The 15,956-nt window shown below is 35.8% G+C and overlaps 2 protein-coding genes across 4 annotated transcripts in view; one reads left to right on the forward strand and one right to left on the reverse strand.

Moving 5' to 3' along the window:
• The window catches only part of LOC126756494 (uncharacterized), a 56,385-nt gene that overhangs the window by 19,025 nt on the left and 21,404 nt on the right, over positions 1–15,956 (reverse strand). The gene's annotated exons all lie outside the window — the stretch shown is intronic.
• Positions 10,793–12,455, forward strand: LOC126756496 (uncharacterized). Its single transcript, XM_050469585.1, has 3 exons — positions 10,793–11,534; positions 11,591–11,688; positions 11,758–12,455. The coding sequence occupies exons 1-3, from the start codon at positions 11,447–11,449 to the stop codon at positions 12,121–12,123; spliced, it is 552 nt and encodes a 183-aa protein (XP_050325542.1). The 5' UTR covers positions 10,793–11,446; the 3' UTR covers positions 12,124–12,455.

Consider the following 15,956-nt stretch of genomic DNA (forward strand, 5'->3'; position numbering starts at 1 on the left):
TGCATGCGAATCAATGAAGTTGTTGTTATTGTTGATGTTTTGATTGTTGTTGTATGCCCAAACACAATAAATGGCACACAAGCGAGGAGTTAACAAAGCAGCAGTTCGTAACACGAGTAGAGTCGGTCGTGGCTGCAGTGCGCCAACAGTGTGCGCCAAAAGTTTGCGAACAAATGGCATTCAACACACACATATGCACTTCTATAAGTGTGTTGCGTTATAAACCACAAGCGTGTAAAACCACAAAATAAAATTCAACACTTGAACCAACATCAAAGCTCAGGCTGCGCTATTTCTCACCGTCACAGCTGGAGAAGGTCTCATTCCCGGCTGGCATATATATAGAACAGCAGCAGAAACACATGTGTGTATATATATATAAAACATGTTTGCTTCATAAATTTGTCACGTAACTACATTGGCTGAGATAATTCTCATATTAAAATAAAACTAACTGCCGTTGCGACTTAGGCAACTTGCACGAAACCCCTTGTCATTACTCATTACATACAAACACATTGTTCGCCAACTTTTTGCTCCCACAAAACGGAGTGTGGCCTGTCTTCCCTGCAATTTGATCAGCTGTTCGACTGCCCAACCAAACAAAAAATTGTCCACAACCCATCAGTTGTTTCACAGCTTGATATACAAATGTGTGTGAATATTAGGGTGGTACTTAAGTGTTGAGAGGATATATTTTGAGGCCCAATAAACGAATGCCCAACAATTCATCAATTATTTTACATCTAATATCCGTCATCTGCTATATTTAAGAGAATATAATGAAAAAAAACGGGTTAACATATGTAATTTTTAGAGCCAGCTGAAAGTGTACACGAAGACCGTAGAGATATCTTTTAAATGGGCTTTTGAAAAGTTTGACCCAATGTTTTGAATTTAGTTCAGCGATGAGGCCCATTTCTGGCTCAATGAGTACGTAAACAAACAGAATTACCACCTTTGAGACGAAAAGCAACCTGAAGAGATTCAAGAGCTGCCATTTCAAACCGGAAAAATAACGGTTTAGTGTGGTTTGTGGGCCGGTGAAATCTTCGGTCCATACTTCTTCAAAAACGATGCCCGTGAGAACGTAACCGTCAATGTTGACAATTATCGCGGTATGATAAGTGACTATTTGAAATATATTTTGAACTCGGCCAAATAAAAGAATGCCACTTCAACAATTCATCAATTATTCTACATCTAATATCCATCCAAGAGACTAGAATGAAAAAAAAATAACTTGAATTTTTTAGAGCCACCTTAATATAATATACAGTTAAATGTTTTAATTTGATGATTTGAATTTAGTTTCATCAACCACTCAAGAGACTATAATGAAAAAAATTTTGAAATTGTATTTATAAGGACCTACCCAATTTTCAGAGTTGAAAGAAAAGTTTGCATCATTTTTAGAACCACCTTAATAATAGCATTAAAAATTTTAATTTGATGATTTGAATTGAATTTCATCAGTTTCAGAAGAGATTAGAATGAAAAACTATTTAACATGAATTTTAAGGACATCCCTAACCTTAATAATATCGCTAAAAAATTTAATTTGATGAATTGTTAAAAATTTTAATTTGTTGATTTTCATCATCAACATCATTATTACCCTCTCAAATGTTCCTGAATATGAAAAAAATATTACTATGAAATTTTAAGCACCTCCCTAATATACACGCATGCCTGCATATTTGCTACTTTATCAGCGTGTAAGCATCGTCATTCGTTCATTTTCACTACGCCGAGTGCAAGCACACCTCTGGCATTGTGTCGCACATTTCAAGGGCACAAGTCAGACGAGTTGCTGGCAGCCGTCGCCGCTTGTTGCTGCTCGGATTACAAAGCTCCACACCAAGCCAACGCCGTAACTCAGGAATCAATGCGAGTAAAGGTGTGCGCTAATTTATGTGCAACCGTAGATACATAAATACATATGTATGTACATGTGAACACATACATATGTTTGTATGCATGTATGTATGTATATAATTGCATTTGTTGGTGGGTACACGAGCACCGAGTCGTGCACGCGTTTACAAAAGAGTCATTTGTACGTAATTGTGGTAAAATTCATCTCGGCAGCGCCACATCAGTCGCCTTTACGGGGTTTCGTTTACACAGTAGCACTGTTATGTACATATGTACATATACATATATGTATATAAAACATATACTATATGTGCATATATACAATGTAGTTAGGCGTATGTATGCTTTATTTGCATGCAAATGAGTTTTCTATCACACATTCGTATGTTAATATCGTTATTGTTGTTGTATGTGCGAGCACCTATATAGCTGTTATATTTCCACCTATTATTCCATACCTTTTTTATTTGTTTTTATTATGTCGCTTTTTGTTTTTATTTTTATTTTTGTTTACTACCGTAAAGTAATAAACTACGTCGTATTTATTTACTCGGCGAATAACTGAAATTTGGTTTGTAAATATTTGCATAGACAATTAAAAATACATTTCTGTACGATTTATGTGTGTATGCATGACTATTTGCTGAAACCTATAGTTCAAACAGTCTGTGTAGGTAAGTATACACATACTATATAGGTATACATATATGTATGTATGTAGGTATGTATACCATACAGCTCCATCTAAAATCAATCGCTTGTTGATCTAGGTCTGACTCAACTTAAGCCAATGCTAATGCTAATTCATTAGTGTCGAACCGAAAGCGAAACATGCGAATCGAATATTTGCTAAAAATTATTTAACAAACATTTATTACATAAAAAACTTTGAACTTGAATATCTAGTGTAAAAATTCAAAATTCAGAAATTCACATCATATTTTAAATATTAAAAATATTTTATTAAAAATCTTCTTCAATTTTTTAAGAAAAATTTTGAAAATTTAAATCTTTAATATTTTTTACAAAATCTGCCAATTATAATTTTCTAAATGATTTGGGGGAGCTCCGAGAGGGCTTCAGAGTTTTTGAACCTTTTGGATGAACGTCACCTTACCTAGGCGCTGAATTCATTCAAACCTGTCAAGTTGCCGAGCCCTGCTGACATCATATCAGCGCAATGACGGACGCTCACGGTGTCTTATAGTTGGCTGGCCTCCATCTAAGCGAGCTTTCTGAGATTATATCATGTTCCAAAGGCCCGGAGACTGGTAAAGGTGGTGTAAATACCCAAGACCAGAAAGATCTCGCACGTTGGTACCAAGGATTTAAGTCTCAATAGCCTATAATCGTGTCGAAAAGTAAAGTGTCAAAAGCTCAACATGCCTACAACTAAAGCAAGTTGGTCGACACTACTTTGTACGATGTTGTAACATGGATGGAGGGAGCCTTTGTGCATAAGGAATAAGCTTTACACACCTTTCTCGACATTAAGGTGGATTTCAACAATGTGCAACTGGGGGCAGTAGCTAAAGCTTTTAAAAGTTTGAGGTGGAATCGAATCTCAAGCACCTCATGGGTAGTCTTCTCTGCGGCGGAATGGTCATAGCGGAGAAGACTACTGCAAAGATATTCCGAATGATTAACAGGAGCACCCCGCAGGGTGGGGTACCTTGTCCACTGCTTTCGATCTTGGTAACTAACGACCTACTTAAAGAACTCGAGAAACAAGGGTTTCGAGTCACTGACTACACTGAAGACCTTGTTCTTATGGTTAAAGGAAAATTTCCAAACAATGTCTAAGCGAAGGGTACTTCAACGTGGTATCCAACTGGGCGTAAAGGAGTCGCTTTATCGTCACCCGAAGTAAAACCGATGTGGTTCTATTTAACAGGAGGTATAAGATTCCAGATGTTCCCTTTTTCCATTCTGAAGCTGCCCCTCTTTCCATTGGACTTGTCTTTAACCGAAAGCTTACATGCAGACAAAATATCAAGGAGAGAGTAAGGAAGACATCGCTAACCTTATATTGCAGTAGAGGATCTATTGGAAAAGGTTGAGAACTCTCACCAAAGGTGGTGTTTGGGCTTTACGTAGATTTACTATGGTTTATTCGTTTGATGGAGAAAGCTTAAAAAGGCTAAACTCGCTATAAGCAGCTTGAAAGTGTCTAAAGAGCGGCTCACACGGCATCTCCTGTGTACTGCGAACGACATCAACAACAGAACTACATACTTAACTCCACTTTTTGTCATGTCCTCCTTTAACTGGATACCTGAAAACTTTCATCACTGGACGTGAATGAGGAAAAATCGCTGAAGAAGAGACGCAGTGAGCATTGCGGATCGAAGCTAGCAGGGAAGATTGAAAAGGAAGTTTACTGTAATGAGCTATTCGTCAAACTTTAGTAGTATTTTTCAGGCAGAAAATACTGATATTAAGGTGGTAGTAGGCGTACTTCTACAAAGTGCTACGAAGGGATATGAGCATTTACTTCAACATCAGAGCATCATGCTACTTTTTCATTCCGCTCCTGAGCAATTGCAAGATCCTTTTGGCTTAGAGTACATCGCAGAAGATCTACTAAAGTACTTGTCCTTAACAAAGTTCATCTTGGCGCAATAGCAAGGAATCTTACTGGGTATTGACCAATAGGCATTCATATGGTAGGAGGAGTCTGTGGTGGAAAGATTTTGGCACTTTCTCTTCTATTTCCAACCTTAACAAGACTGAGGTTGAAAGCGAGCCAGTAGATATACTTGTATATATTCGAGTATATAAGATCTACGTTTGGTTAAATGGCTTCTTGATACCTTTTACTAATAACTCATTTACTTTTCCATAAAATATCGAATTGCGACCATAATTATTTGATCATTAACTCAACACAAACAACAACAACAGCAGCAAAAGCTATTAACAAAAACCTTTTTACAACCCATTCAAAATCACATACTGACGTAATTCCATCAGCAGCAACACAAAAAACCAGCTGCTGACCCAATGCGAGTGACCACATCGTATAGAAAATCGTATAAAAACAGCAATAAGAGAAACAAATATAATAGTAATGAGGGTTAGTCATCGGTTAACGACATAACCTAGCATGTCCTTGACAAGATTTTTTTTTGTTTCTAAGGTAAATTGGAGCAATAAACACGCACATGAAATCTCATCCTTTCACGGAGTGGCAGTAAATTCAACCGAAATGTAAAATGAGTAGCTTGTACTGCACAAAATGGTCATTAAAGTTATAACACTGACGACAAAGAGAATATGTAGAAAAAAAGAAAGACAGAAATCGCACAAGCAAACTTTAGTAGACAAGGTATCGACGACCAAACGCCGTAAACAACACAACAACAAATGCATATTACGTCAAAAAAATATATTAAATAAGTGGTAATTTGTGTGTGAGGGAGAGCTTCAGAAAAGGAAAATATTGATGATTCCAGTCGGACAGGGATTACATAGAAAGATATCCAAGCACTCTGACCGGCTCGCGTGTCAAGGCCAAATGAGTGGTTCGCACGCCATGGCGCTATGTCGCCGCTGTCATTTAATCGTAACTGCTGCTTCTACTTCTCTTCTTTTCCATTCAGAAAATATATATAAATTTATATATTTCGCTTGCTTTTAGCGCCATTGTTTGAGGTCATTCCAATTATTTTATTAAATACCGAATGTCCGACAAGTAGCCGAACGCAAAAACAACTACAGTTGTGGCGACCAGAGCTCGCTGACAGGCAACGCACATACAACTTAATTATTTATTAGTTGTAATTGCTAAATAACTCAGCGGTGTGGGAATTGAACACGAAATGTTCATGGATTACTCTTGTATTGATTTGGCTGGTGGTGAGTTGGGGTCAAACAGAGCGTTGACTTGTTGAACGCACGTAAAAGTTTGTATGTATTTTTAACACAGCAAAAAGTTGACCCAAGAGCGCAATTAGATATTCTTGGAAGGCATATTGATGCAATGAGATAATCGAGCGCTGTGTAGTTGCAGGAGAGGTCATACCTTCTAGTGATTAAATTTCATATAAGGTTGGCTTGGAAAGTATGACTTCGTCTGTATGACTCCTTTTGTTGACTCTAGGTGTTTATAAGCGAAGTGTAGTGGGCTGGTTATGCCAAATTTTTGAACTTCCTAGCGCTGCCACCAAAAACTTAGTTGAACAATCTGGTTTAGATCGTAAATAACACTCCATATTGGCTAAGGGAGTTTATAGCTGTTTATAGTAGTTAATATCATAACATCATATTCAACAAACACCACATTCCTCGAAAGGATAAATTTTTAAAGTTTACTAACAATCTCACAAACTCGAGTTTTTATAATTATTTTTATTTTATTTGAGTTTCTTTCAAAATATATCTGCAAAAAACTGAAAACTATCGTTAAACACTCTTTAAACTTTAGCCTTAAACTCGAGTTTATAACAAAAAATATATTTTCTGATAAAATCGAGTTTATTTACAAATATTTATAACGCAAACAAATCGAAACTATCGTTAATTCACATTAAACACTAATCTTAAACTCGAGTTTATAACAAAATTTATTTCTTCTACTCTAAAATCTCAGTAACAAAATAACTCTCATTAAACACTAACCTTAAACTAGTTAGATGAAGTTTTAGAGTTTACTAACGCACTCATAAACTCGAGTTTATTTTCCATTTTGTTGTTGAACACTAAAAGTATTTAAAACGGCAAAAAACTCAAAACTAGCGTTAAACTCGCATTAAACACTAACCTTAAACTCGAGTTTATAACAAAAACTATTCATTCTACTCCGAAATCTCAGTAACTAAATGACTTACACTGAACACTAATCTTAAACTCGGGTTGAATGAAGTTTTAGGGTTTTCTAACAAACTCAGAAACTCGAGTTTATTCACCATTTTATTATTTAGTACTTAAAATATTTATAACGGCAAAAAACGATCGTTAAACTCGCATTAAACACTAACTTTAAAATTGAGTTTAAAACAAAAATTGTTATTTTTAGTAACAAAATAACTCACTTTAAAAAACTAATCTTAAATTCAAAACTATCGTTACACCCGCCTTAAACACTATCCTTAAACTCGAGTTTATAGCAACAATTTTTCGTTCCACTTTAAAATCTTAGTAACTAAATAACTCACATTAAATATTAACCTTAAACTCGAGTTGGATGAAATTTTAGAGTTTTCTAACAAACTCATAAACACGAGTTTATTTACCATCTTGTTATTTAGCACTGAAAATATTTATAATGGCAAAAACCTTAAATATTTCGTTAAACTCGCATTAAACACTAACCTTAAACTCGAGTTTATAACAAAAAGTATTCGTCTTACTATGAAATTTCAGTAACTAATTAACTCACTTTAAACACTAACCTTAAACTCGAGTTTAAAAGAGTTTAATATCCGTTCTACTCCACACTTTCCATAACTAAATAAATCTGGAATGTTAATTAAGTCTTCTATAAGGATTTTCGTCACTTTTCTTCGTGAAACCTAACTTAATACCTTAGACTTTTGCTATAGGGACAAGTAACTAGAAGAACCAAACTTTGAAAAGCTGTACCAGTATGATTTCATTCTCAATAAAAAAAACTGTAAAATCTGGAAGACTTAAGGAAATTTTTCAGAGACATGGACTTAGAAATGTTCGCGATGGAAAGGGCAGTTCATTGGGTTGTCGGAACAACCAAACATGACCTCAGAAATGTTCAAAAAATTCTCTTCGCTCAGCAAGTTTTTTTATTTCAAAAACTAAAACAGTTGCTTGACCGCCAGTGTCCAAACACCGCCACACCCAAGTGCCTAAAATAATCGAGAAGCGCTTGCCAAATAAAATCGTGTATTTTCAGCCACATTTCTCCGCCGTCAGTTTGCTGACAAATTCAGTGAAAGTGTTTTCTCTGGTATTTTTAGTTTATTACGAAATGCATTTGGATCTAAGCCAATGTGGTAATCAATAAAAACGTAAAGTGCGAACACATGTAAAAGCTCGAAATAAAATGGAATACAACAAACACGAAAGCGTAATATTCAAAGCGCCAAAGCAATAAAGAAAGCTGTCGCCAAGGAGTCGCCGACATGTGATTTAATGCGAACGCAGCAAAGGCGTAAAGCGGAGTGGCATAAAAGGAGTCGGCATACAAGCAACCGAAAGGTAGGTCGCGCCGAGCAAAGTTCAACAAATTCAGTGGTGGTATAGGTTTGGCAGTGAGCCGGCTGGCGAATGATGTCACCATAGCTGTCAGGGGAATGTGATTGAAGGCGTCAATTTGGCTATCTAAAACACTAATCGAAAATAGTGGTTTGTTGTTGGGAAAACCGGAGAAAGAGAATTAGAACAAATGGGGAGTAGACAGTGGTTATAATGACCTGTGAGACATAATATGTAAATCATTTTATATTTATAAGTCCTGTGGTCATTGCATGTATTGAGGCTATGATTAAATCTGAGAAAATCAATACAGAGCCAACGGTTTGCATGTTTTGAGATTCATCACTACACCCTTCGATGGTTAAACTACTTTTTTTTTCCGACAATCGGCTGACCCATATTTCTTTATACCTGACCTAGAACTCTCACCTCAACAACATCCCCTTAAAACTATATCCTAGAAGAAACGCAACATTTTGACTCAATGAATGTTTTCAGATGGGTTCGAGTCTATTCTTGATTTGAAAAAAACTGCTCAGAAAACTCATAAGGTGAGCTCAGGCCGCTCAGAACTTGTCGATAATTTCCATGGATAACTATTTATTTACTCCAACAATCAGGTCTACTTAACCTGAAACGGCACAAATTCATACCTGACCTAGAACAATAACATCCCCTTTAAAATATATCCTTGAACAAAAGCAACATATTGTCTCTATGAATACTTTTGGATGAGTTCGAGTCTACTCTTGCTTTGAAAAAATTGCTCAGAGAACTCATGAGGTGAGCGCAGGCCGCTCAGAATTTGTCACTAAATCTATGGATAGCGATGAAACTATTTATTTTCTCCGACAATCGGGTCTACCTAACCTGAAACGACCTAGATTTATACCTCACCTAGATCTCAGCTCAACAACATCTCTTTCAAACTATATCCTAGAAGAAAAGCAATATCTTGACTCTATGAATATATTTGGATGGGTTCGAGTCTATTTTTGTTTTGAAAAACTACTCAGAAAACTCATTATGTGAGATCCTGCCACTCAGAACTAGTCGATAATTTTATGGATAGCGAAGAAAGTATTTATTTTCTTCCTCAATCGGGACTACTTAACCATAAACGACCCAGATTTATACCTGACCTATAACCCTCAGCTCAACAACATCCCTGCAAGCTATGTATATCCTAGAACAAAAGCAACATCTTGACTTTATGAATACTTTTGGATGACATCGAGAGTATTTTTGATTTGAAAAAACCGGCTCAGAACACTCATTAGGTGAGCTCAGGTCACTCAGAACTTGTCGATAATTTCTATGGATAGCCATAAAACCCGATTTGGCAACAATACACTAAATGTATACTCTTCAGTTGCGATTCTTTTGTAATACAACTGAACTCTCAAATGGCTTACGTCGAAACGTATCTGTTCTCCCGTGACTATGACTCTCATGACACCCTAAGTTTCTAAAATAAAGCAGCTCTCCTTACTCTCACAACAACACATTGAAAGACACTTACATAAAAATAGTAATAAATCATATTTCCTCCAGATACGCCCCACTTACCGTACCAATTACTAACTACAATGCGATTCCATTCATACTACTTGTAGAAATCAGCTAGGCATTCCTAAAATCTAATTTATTAAATTAATGAAAAAAGCATCTGTCATTGCCGACGATCCACTCCTACAGCGAATTCCTCTCATCAAACGTCACGCGTTACACAGCGCATACAGTTATGCATACAAACAGCGTTGATATAGGCATTATGACATTTAAATATAGCTATATTGTGAGTAGAGTATAAAGATATTTAAGCAAATGCCGCACTCAATGCCCACAAAATGCATTCAATTGCCGCAATGCCACTCACTCAATTTGCTCAATTTCGTTGCGCACGACCAAGTTGAAGTTCAAGAAATTTCGGTTGCATGTCAACGGCAGTGGAGGTCCTCAAATTGAATAGAGCATTAGTCGAATTGTGCATTACTTGTAAGGTCATGGAATCATACATATGCATACACATACAATAAATGCATAAATTCCTTCAGTTGTTTGTAGAAGTGTGCGTAATTAATTGTTAATGCCGCCTTAATTGAATTAGTTGTAGGGTAGATCATTATTACAGTTATATTTATTACACTCATCTATCGCCCCAAATGTACATATGTATGCGTGAGTGTAGGTATCAAGGCAGACATTTAGTGAAGGTTAGAGTAGGTCAAATGTAATAAATAACTGCAATTAAACAATACTGTTCGGAATATCTCAATCGGCTCATGATGGGTTTCCCGAAGCGGAAATTTCAATTCCAGCGCTTGAAAATTGACACAGGAGAACCAACACTCATTTATATTGGCTGAGCGATAACGTTAGGTGGTTCAAACTTGGACTACTAGTATATATACAGTCCTTTATGAACCTATAAAGTTTAACAACTGTTTTGAGATCTTATAATGCCGCTTAGCCGTTTTCACCAGCTCAATTGGAATCCCATTATGGGATATCTAAAATGTTAGAGCCTAGGTGATTAAGAACTGATCTTCCAAAGCTCAATGCCAATCCCTTTATGGGATAACTAAAGTGTGAGTTCCTTGGTGATTAAGATCTTCCAAAGGCGGGACAGTCAAGAAAGAAGTTTTGAGAAGTTCCTATCTCATCTTCTTCCATGAAGCATCATCAATTGGCATCTAATAAAATTTACAACAAGATCAGTTAGAACCGCTACAACTAAGCAAAGCCTAGCCTTACAGAGCGCCAAGAGCTCAGTAAACCTCGTGCGATCCAGTTTCAGTTTCCAGAATTTGTAACCGCGCATAAGTTAAAGTTTAGCAACGCTGACCAAGCTCCCACAAATCCCAGCTATCCAGTATTAGAACGCTCGAAGAAAGCAGAGCAGCGGTCTGTTGCCATTCTGCTGATATCGGGGCTCGGCAGATTTTTCTTGTCAGCTCAACGGCTTTGCAGTTACCTGCGATTCCGCTGTGGTTATAAATGACACCCATATACGCCCGAGTCTTATCATAAAGTGACTCGTTGCCATGGATAGCGAGGTTTGGTATTCCTTAAATAGCTTTAAGCGCACCGTTAGTCGAAATAAAAGATCCTCAATCATGTATTAAGTCAACCCTTTTGCGATGGTATTGAGAACATCTGTTAACTCTTCAAAGCTAACACATGTATTCTCTATCAACTATTTCTCACACGTCTTTAACTTCCCTCTGATCTTTGAAGTTCTTTACAATACATTCTTTTACCTAGTGATCTTTTGAAAAATAAATAGGTAAGAGAAGATCTGATTAACGTTACTAAAGCAATTTGTAACAAAGTTTTGACACGCCTCACAAGCACTTTGCATTAGCACTAAGCTCAACTCTTTTCAAAAGATCTTATGACAGCCATGTTCGCACGTTTGAAGCTTAAACATCTGCTCTGCTGTCTGATACTTTTGCCGCTTTTACTGCTATCAATACCTATAAGTAAGCGTGTTAGAGCAAAAATATTCAAACTCAAAAAAATAATGTTCTCCTTCCAGATCTCCAATCATTGGGCAGAAGCTGTGGTCGCGCACAAGGCGAAGCGCGTTATTTCATACCCTTTCGTGGCAGTTGCTTTCACATACCCAAAAGATCGGTAAGTTGTCCAACAACTGACGTTTAGTCAAGTTTCGAACCGTAGTAATGGCATATTCTTTCTTTTCAGATGAATTGGTTTACGGGCTTGCGCTATTGCCTAGTCAATGGCCTGACATTAGCTACCCTGGATGAGCACGAAAAAATGGTCTTGATCACACGGCATTGCCAGCGCCATAGTATGCGTCAAGAGTATTGGTTTGGCGCCACGGATCTTGGTATGACAAATGCATTTTGGTATAGTAGTAACGGTTTGCCAATACGATATGGACCAAAAAAAACGTTGGAGGAGGAATCCACAGAGCACTGCCTCAAATTGAATGTGCACGCAAATTCAACAAGTATCGCGAGAGATTCATGCCTCGCCGTACATCCTGTTATTTGTGAGCAAGTGGAGAGTGGCACGTATTTTAGAGACTATAATAAAGTCATGTGAAGAATGTGCTTTGAAGAAAATAGTGATTTATCAATTAATAATAAACAATTTTATTTATTTAATCAGCGGAGCGAGAGAGACACAATCAAAGAGGCAGCTAATGGAGGTGGAAAAAAATGTTGGAAGACTTTTCTTTTTATTATTCCGAGAGTAAACATTTTGTTAGCTTTATTTTATTGTGATCCCTGGTAAAACTATGGAAAGATTGAACAAAAGACTTTGCCTTAGAGTCTAAATGGATTGAAGCTCAAAGTTCGAGATATTTCTTGATCACTCGCTTTTGTTTAATATATACAAAATGTTTTAGCCCAAATGGTCTCTGGCCTTGGGAAGAGGGCGCAAAATGAAATAAGTCTTCTAGTTTTCTTTATTATAATAAGTTCGGGTCTAGGAAAAACAAGTTAGCATATATTAAAGACCTCAAAAAATAGTTATATCCTGGACAGTGGTCCACAAATGAGTTGGTATTGGATAGATAACCACAACCTGGACCAATAAATTATAAGATTCGATGTGGTAATACTTTGAAAAAGTTTTGATAGCGGTTTATAAGATCGGTAATGTTCGTCGTATATCCGTAGGTGCGAATTAGTCCCTGACTTTTACAGATATCAAACTCAAACTCAAGTCCTTGTATGGAAAACTTTTTTAACTAACAAGATATCTTCATGAAATTCTACATAGCCTATTACAGATCAAAGAGCTATAACATATGACTGCCATACAAATTAACCTATCAAACTCAAATCTTTGTAAGAAAAACTTTTTTAATTGACAAGATATCTTCACGAAATTCGCGACAGGTTATTAACAAATACAACGCTATAAACTCCAAAGAAATCGCTCAGATCAAAGAACTATAAAATTCGCGATCAAAGGTTGGAAAATTAACAATATCTTACAACGCTATAAACTCCAAAGAAATCGCTCAGATCAAAGAACTATAAGATGTAGTTGCCATACAAACTGACCGATCAAACTCAAGTCTTCGTATGGAAAACTTTTTGATTTGACAAGATATCTTGACGAAATTTGGCACAGATTATTATCGAATATATTACTAAAAGCTCCAAAGAAATTGTTCAGATCGGACTACTATAGCATATAGCTGCCATACAAACTGACCGATCAAACTCAAGTCCTCGTATGGAAAACTTTATTATTTGAAAAGATATCTCGAAGAAATTTGCCACAGATTATTATCGCATATATTACTAAAAGCTCCAAAGAAATTGTTCAGATCGGACTACTATAGCATACAGCTGCCATACAAACTGACCAGTCAAAATTATGATAAAGATCGTTTTATACTCTTTAATGCTATAAAAAAAAGCCAGTGAAAGATATATAACATTTTCTCTTATTTTTTCAGTATCTGTAGGTCAGCGAGATAAATTTCTCTTGCTTTTTTCGATTATCATGAGGTCAGCAAGATAAAATTCCTCCACCACTTTCGCTTCAAAATTAAGCGCAAATTTCTTCTTAACTCAAATATTTGCACATAACAAATAATTTAATAAACAATAACAACAACAAAATTAATAAGAATAACAAAAATATCCACACAACAACATCATTAACATGAAAATGATAATAATTAATTTTCTGCCGAGAACAAATATTTTTAATTATGAACATTTAAATTAAACCGCATTATTGCGCCATTTCAATTTTTATATTAAAAATTTTTAATCGCCTTCTACTCGACTGCCTAATATAATTGCGATCATTGGTGCGAAATGACTTACATGAAGTCAGCGCGACGATAAACAGTGTTCATTGAACAAAGGCGCTCATTCAACGGCTTGCTATGTGTGACCGCGAGATTGCGGTAGTTTAAAAAAAGAGTACGAAAAGCTCGAATGGATTACTGCATACCAATGTATGTAACTATATATGTGAGTTTAATAGCAAAATCGACGACAAAAGACTAATTTGAAAAGGACAACTTCTATCATATAAAACTTGCCATATTTTTGTTCTTCATGAAAATATGTATTACATAGTCGTCTTCCATTGAACGCTTCGTTGTGTGTGACTGGTCTCTCACTCTCTCTCTCTCACTCTCTCACTCTCTATCTTTGTAGGCAAGAAATTTCCTTAAATTAGCAACAAAAAATGCTTCAATTATTTTATACAAAAGCGTTAATGGATACTTCACTGAAACTCTAAAACCGCTTTCAACGTTTGAAGCCACTTGATTTATGCCAGTTGTTTGTTCGATTCGACATTTTGAAATTTCAAGCGTATCGAAATTAATCACAACCCATTACTATATTCATAAAACCACGGATTTTCTATGAGATAAAATTCTAAAACTTGCTTTAAGCGAGTTGTTTGTTCGATTCGGCATTTTGAAAATTCTCGCTTATCCATAATAACTATTGTTACTCACAATTCATTAACATGTTCATAACAGTCATTAATTGTATATGAAATCTAGTAAAATGTTATTGTTTTGAGTGATTTATTTAGCCTAGTTACAATGATTTGAATTAGGTCCAATTCACATCGTTTTGTTCTATAACTTGTTGCCGTTTTGAAGCTAGTTTTATAATTCAAAAATCATAGAAACCTTTCCTTATTGGAAAAAACTAGGACAGCCGATTTTCGCAAGCCTCTCTTGAGAGGAATTTGTCTTCCGCAAAATAATTTGGCAAAGAAAGGAACAGATAGTAATCACTCGGTACTAGATCCAGACTTTAAGGTGAATGCACAGGTACCTTCCAACTAAGTTTCTAAAGCTTTTAGCGAGTCACTAGCGACTTCAAAAGTCAAAGCTGGCCGCTTCTAGGCGATTGCTTTCTTCGGACTGTTCCTGGCCTGGACTTTAAGGTGAATACAATGCAATCTCCCAACTAAGCTTCTAAAGCTTTTAGCGAGTCTCTATCGACATGTATAGTCTGGCCTTGGAACAAAATTATTTTGCTATTGGCCAAAGCTAGCCGCTTCTGGGCGATTGCTTCCTTCAGACTGATCAAATGTTGACAGTAGAGGTTCAAGCTTGGGAAAAATTCTCCAAGTATACATTTTGAGATTTTCTGTTTCCCCGAAATAAGTTGGAATAAAAGCAAGAGATAGATGGACCAAAAGTATTGTATTTGAGTATATTCCTCTTAATATACAATATTCATCAATTTATAGGTTACATATATCGGTTATGAATTATGACAAACATTTTTCATACCTTTAAAATCCCTCAAAGGAAAATTCATGCGAAAATATGTTGTTGAAATTGCTTGCTCGGTATCAATGTACTATTAACAAACACTAAAATTTAAAAATATATCAAAATAGTACATAAATACATACATACAAAAAAAGCATAACGGAAAACACCTTTTCTTCATTAAAATATTTTCAAGTTTATTGCTTGCAAAACAGGAAATTCATATGGTGCAACGAAGTGCATCCGGTGAATAATTAACTTTTACTATTGTTTTGGTAACCACATTCTTAGGCATGTTGTTATTGCTATATTTTTCCTAGCACTTGCTTTACAAAAATTCTCCATAAATAATTTCCTTGTATACACAAAAATTTAAAGAAATGCTTGGGAAATGCATTGCAGCTGCATTGCTTGGCGGCAAAGAAATTTATTATAACTTTTTTCGTTTGTTTTTGTTGTTTTTATTTAATCACATTCCATTTAATTGGCTGCCACACCCAAATTCAGTGGAAATACAAAATTTATTTGGGTGAATAAGCATCTTTGGTCAAATATTATGTACGAACAAATGCATATATGTATATATATTTATTAAAAAATATTATCATAATTTCCAAATATGAAATATACATATGTACATATGTATGTATGTGTGTTGGGTGCT

Source organism: Bactrocera neohumeralis, chromosome 4 (assembly GCF_024586455.1).
Source record: "Bactrocera neohumeralis isolate Rockhampton chromosome 4, APGP_CSIRO_Bneo_wtdbg2-racon-allhic-juicebox.fasta_v2, whole genome shotgun sequence".
NCBI lineage: Eukaryota > Metazoa > Arthropoda > Insecta > Diptera > Tephritidae > Bactrocera > Bactrocera neohumeralis.

What these genes read in the sequence shown, in the direction of transcription:
- LOC126756496 (XM_050469585.1), top strand. Translation starts at nt 11,447, where the DNA reads ATGACAGCCATGTTCGCACGTTTGAAGCTTAAACATCTGCTCTGCTGT. An exon ending in ACTGCTATCAATACCTATAA is followed by an intron (nt 11,535 to 11,590) that starts GTAAGCGTGTTA and finishes TTCTCCTTCCAG; the next exon opens with ATCTCCAATCATTGGGCAGA. An exon ending in TTCACATACCCAAAAGATCG is followed by an intron (nt 11,689 to 11,757) that starts GTAAGTTGTCCA and finishes CTTTCTTTTCAG; the next exon opens with ATGAATTGGTTTACGGGCTT.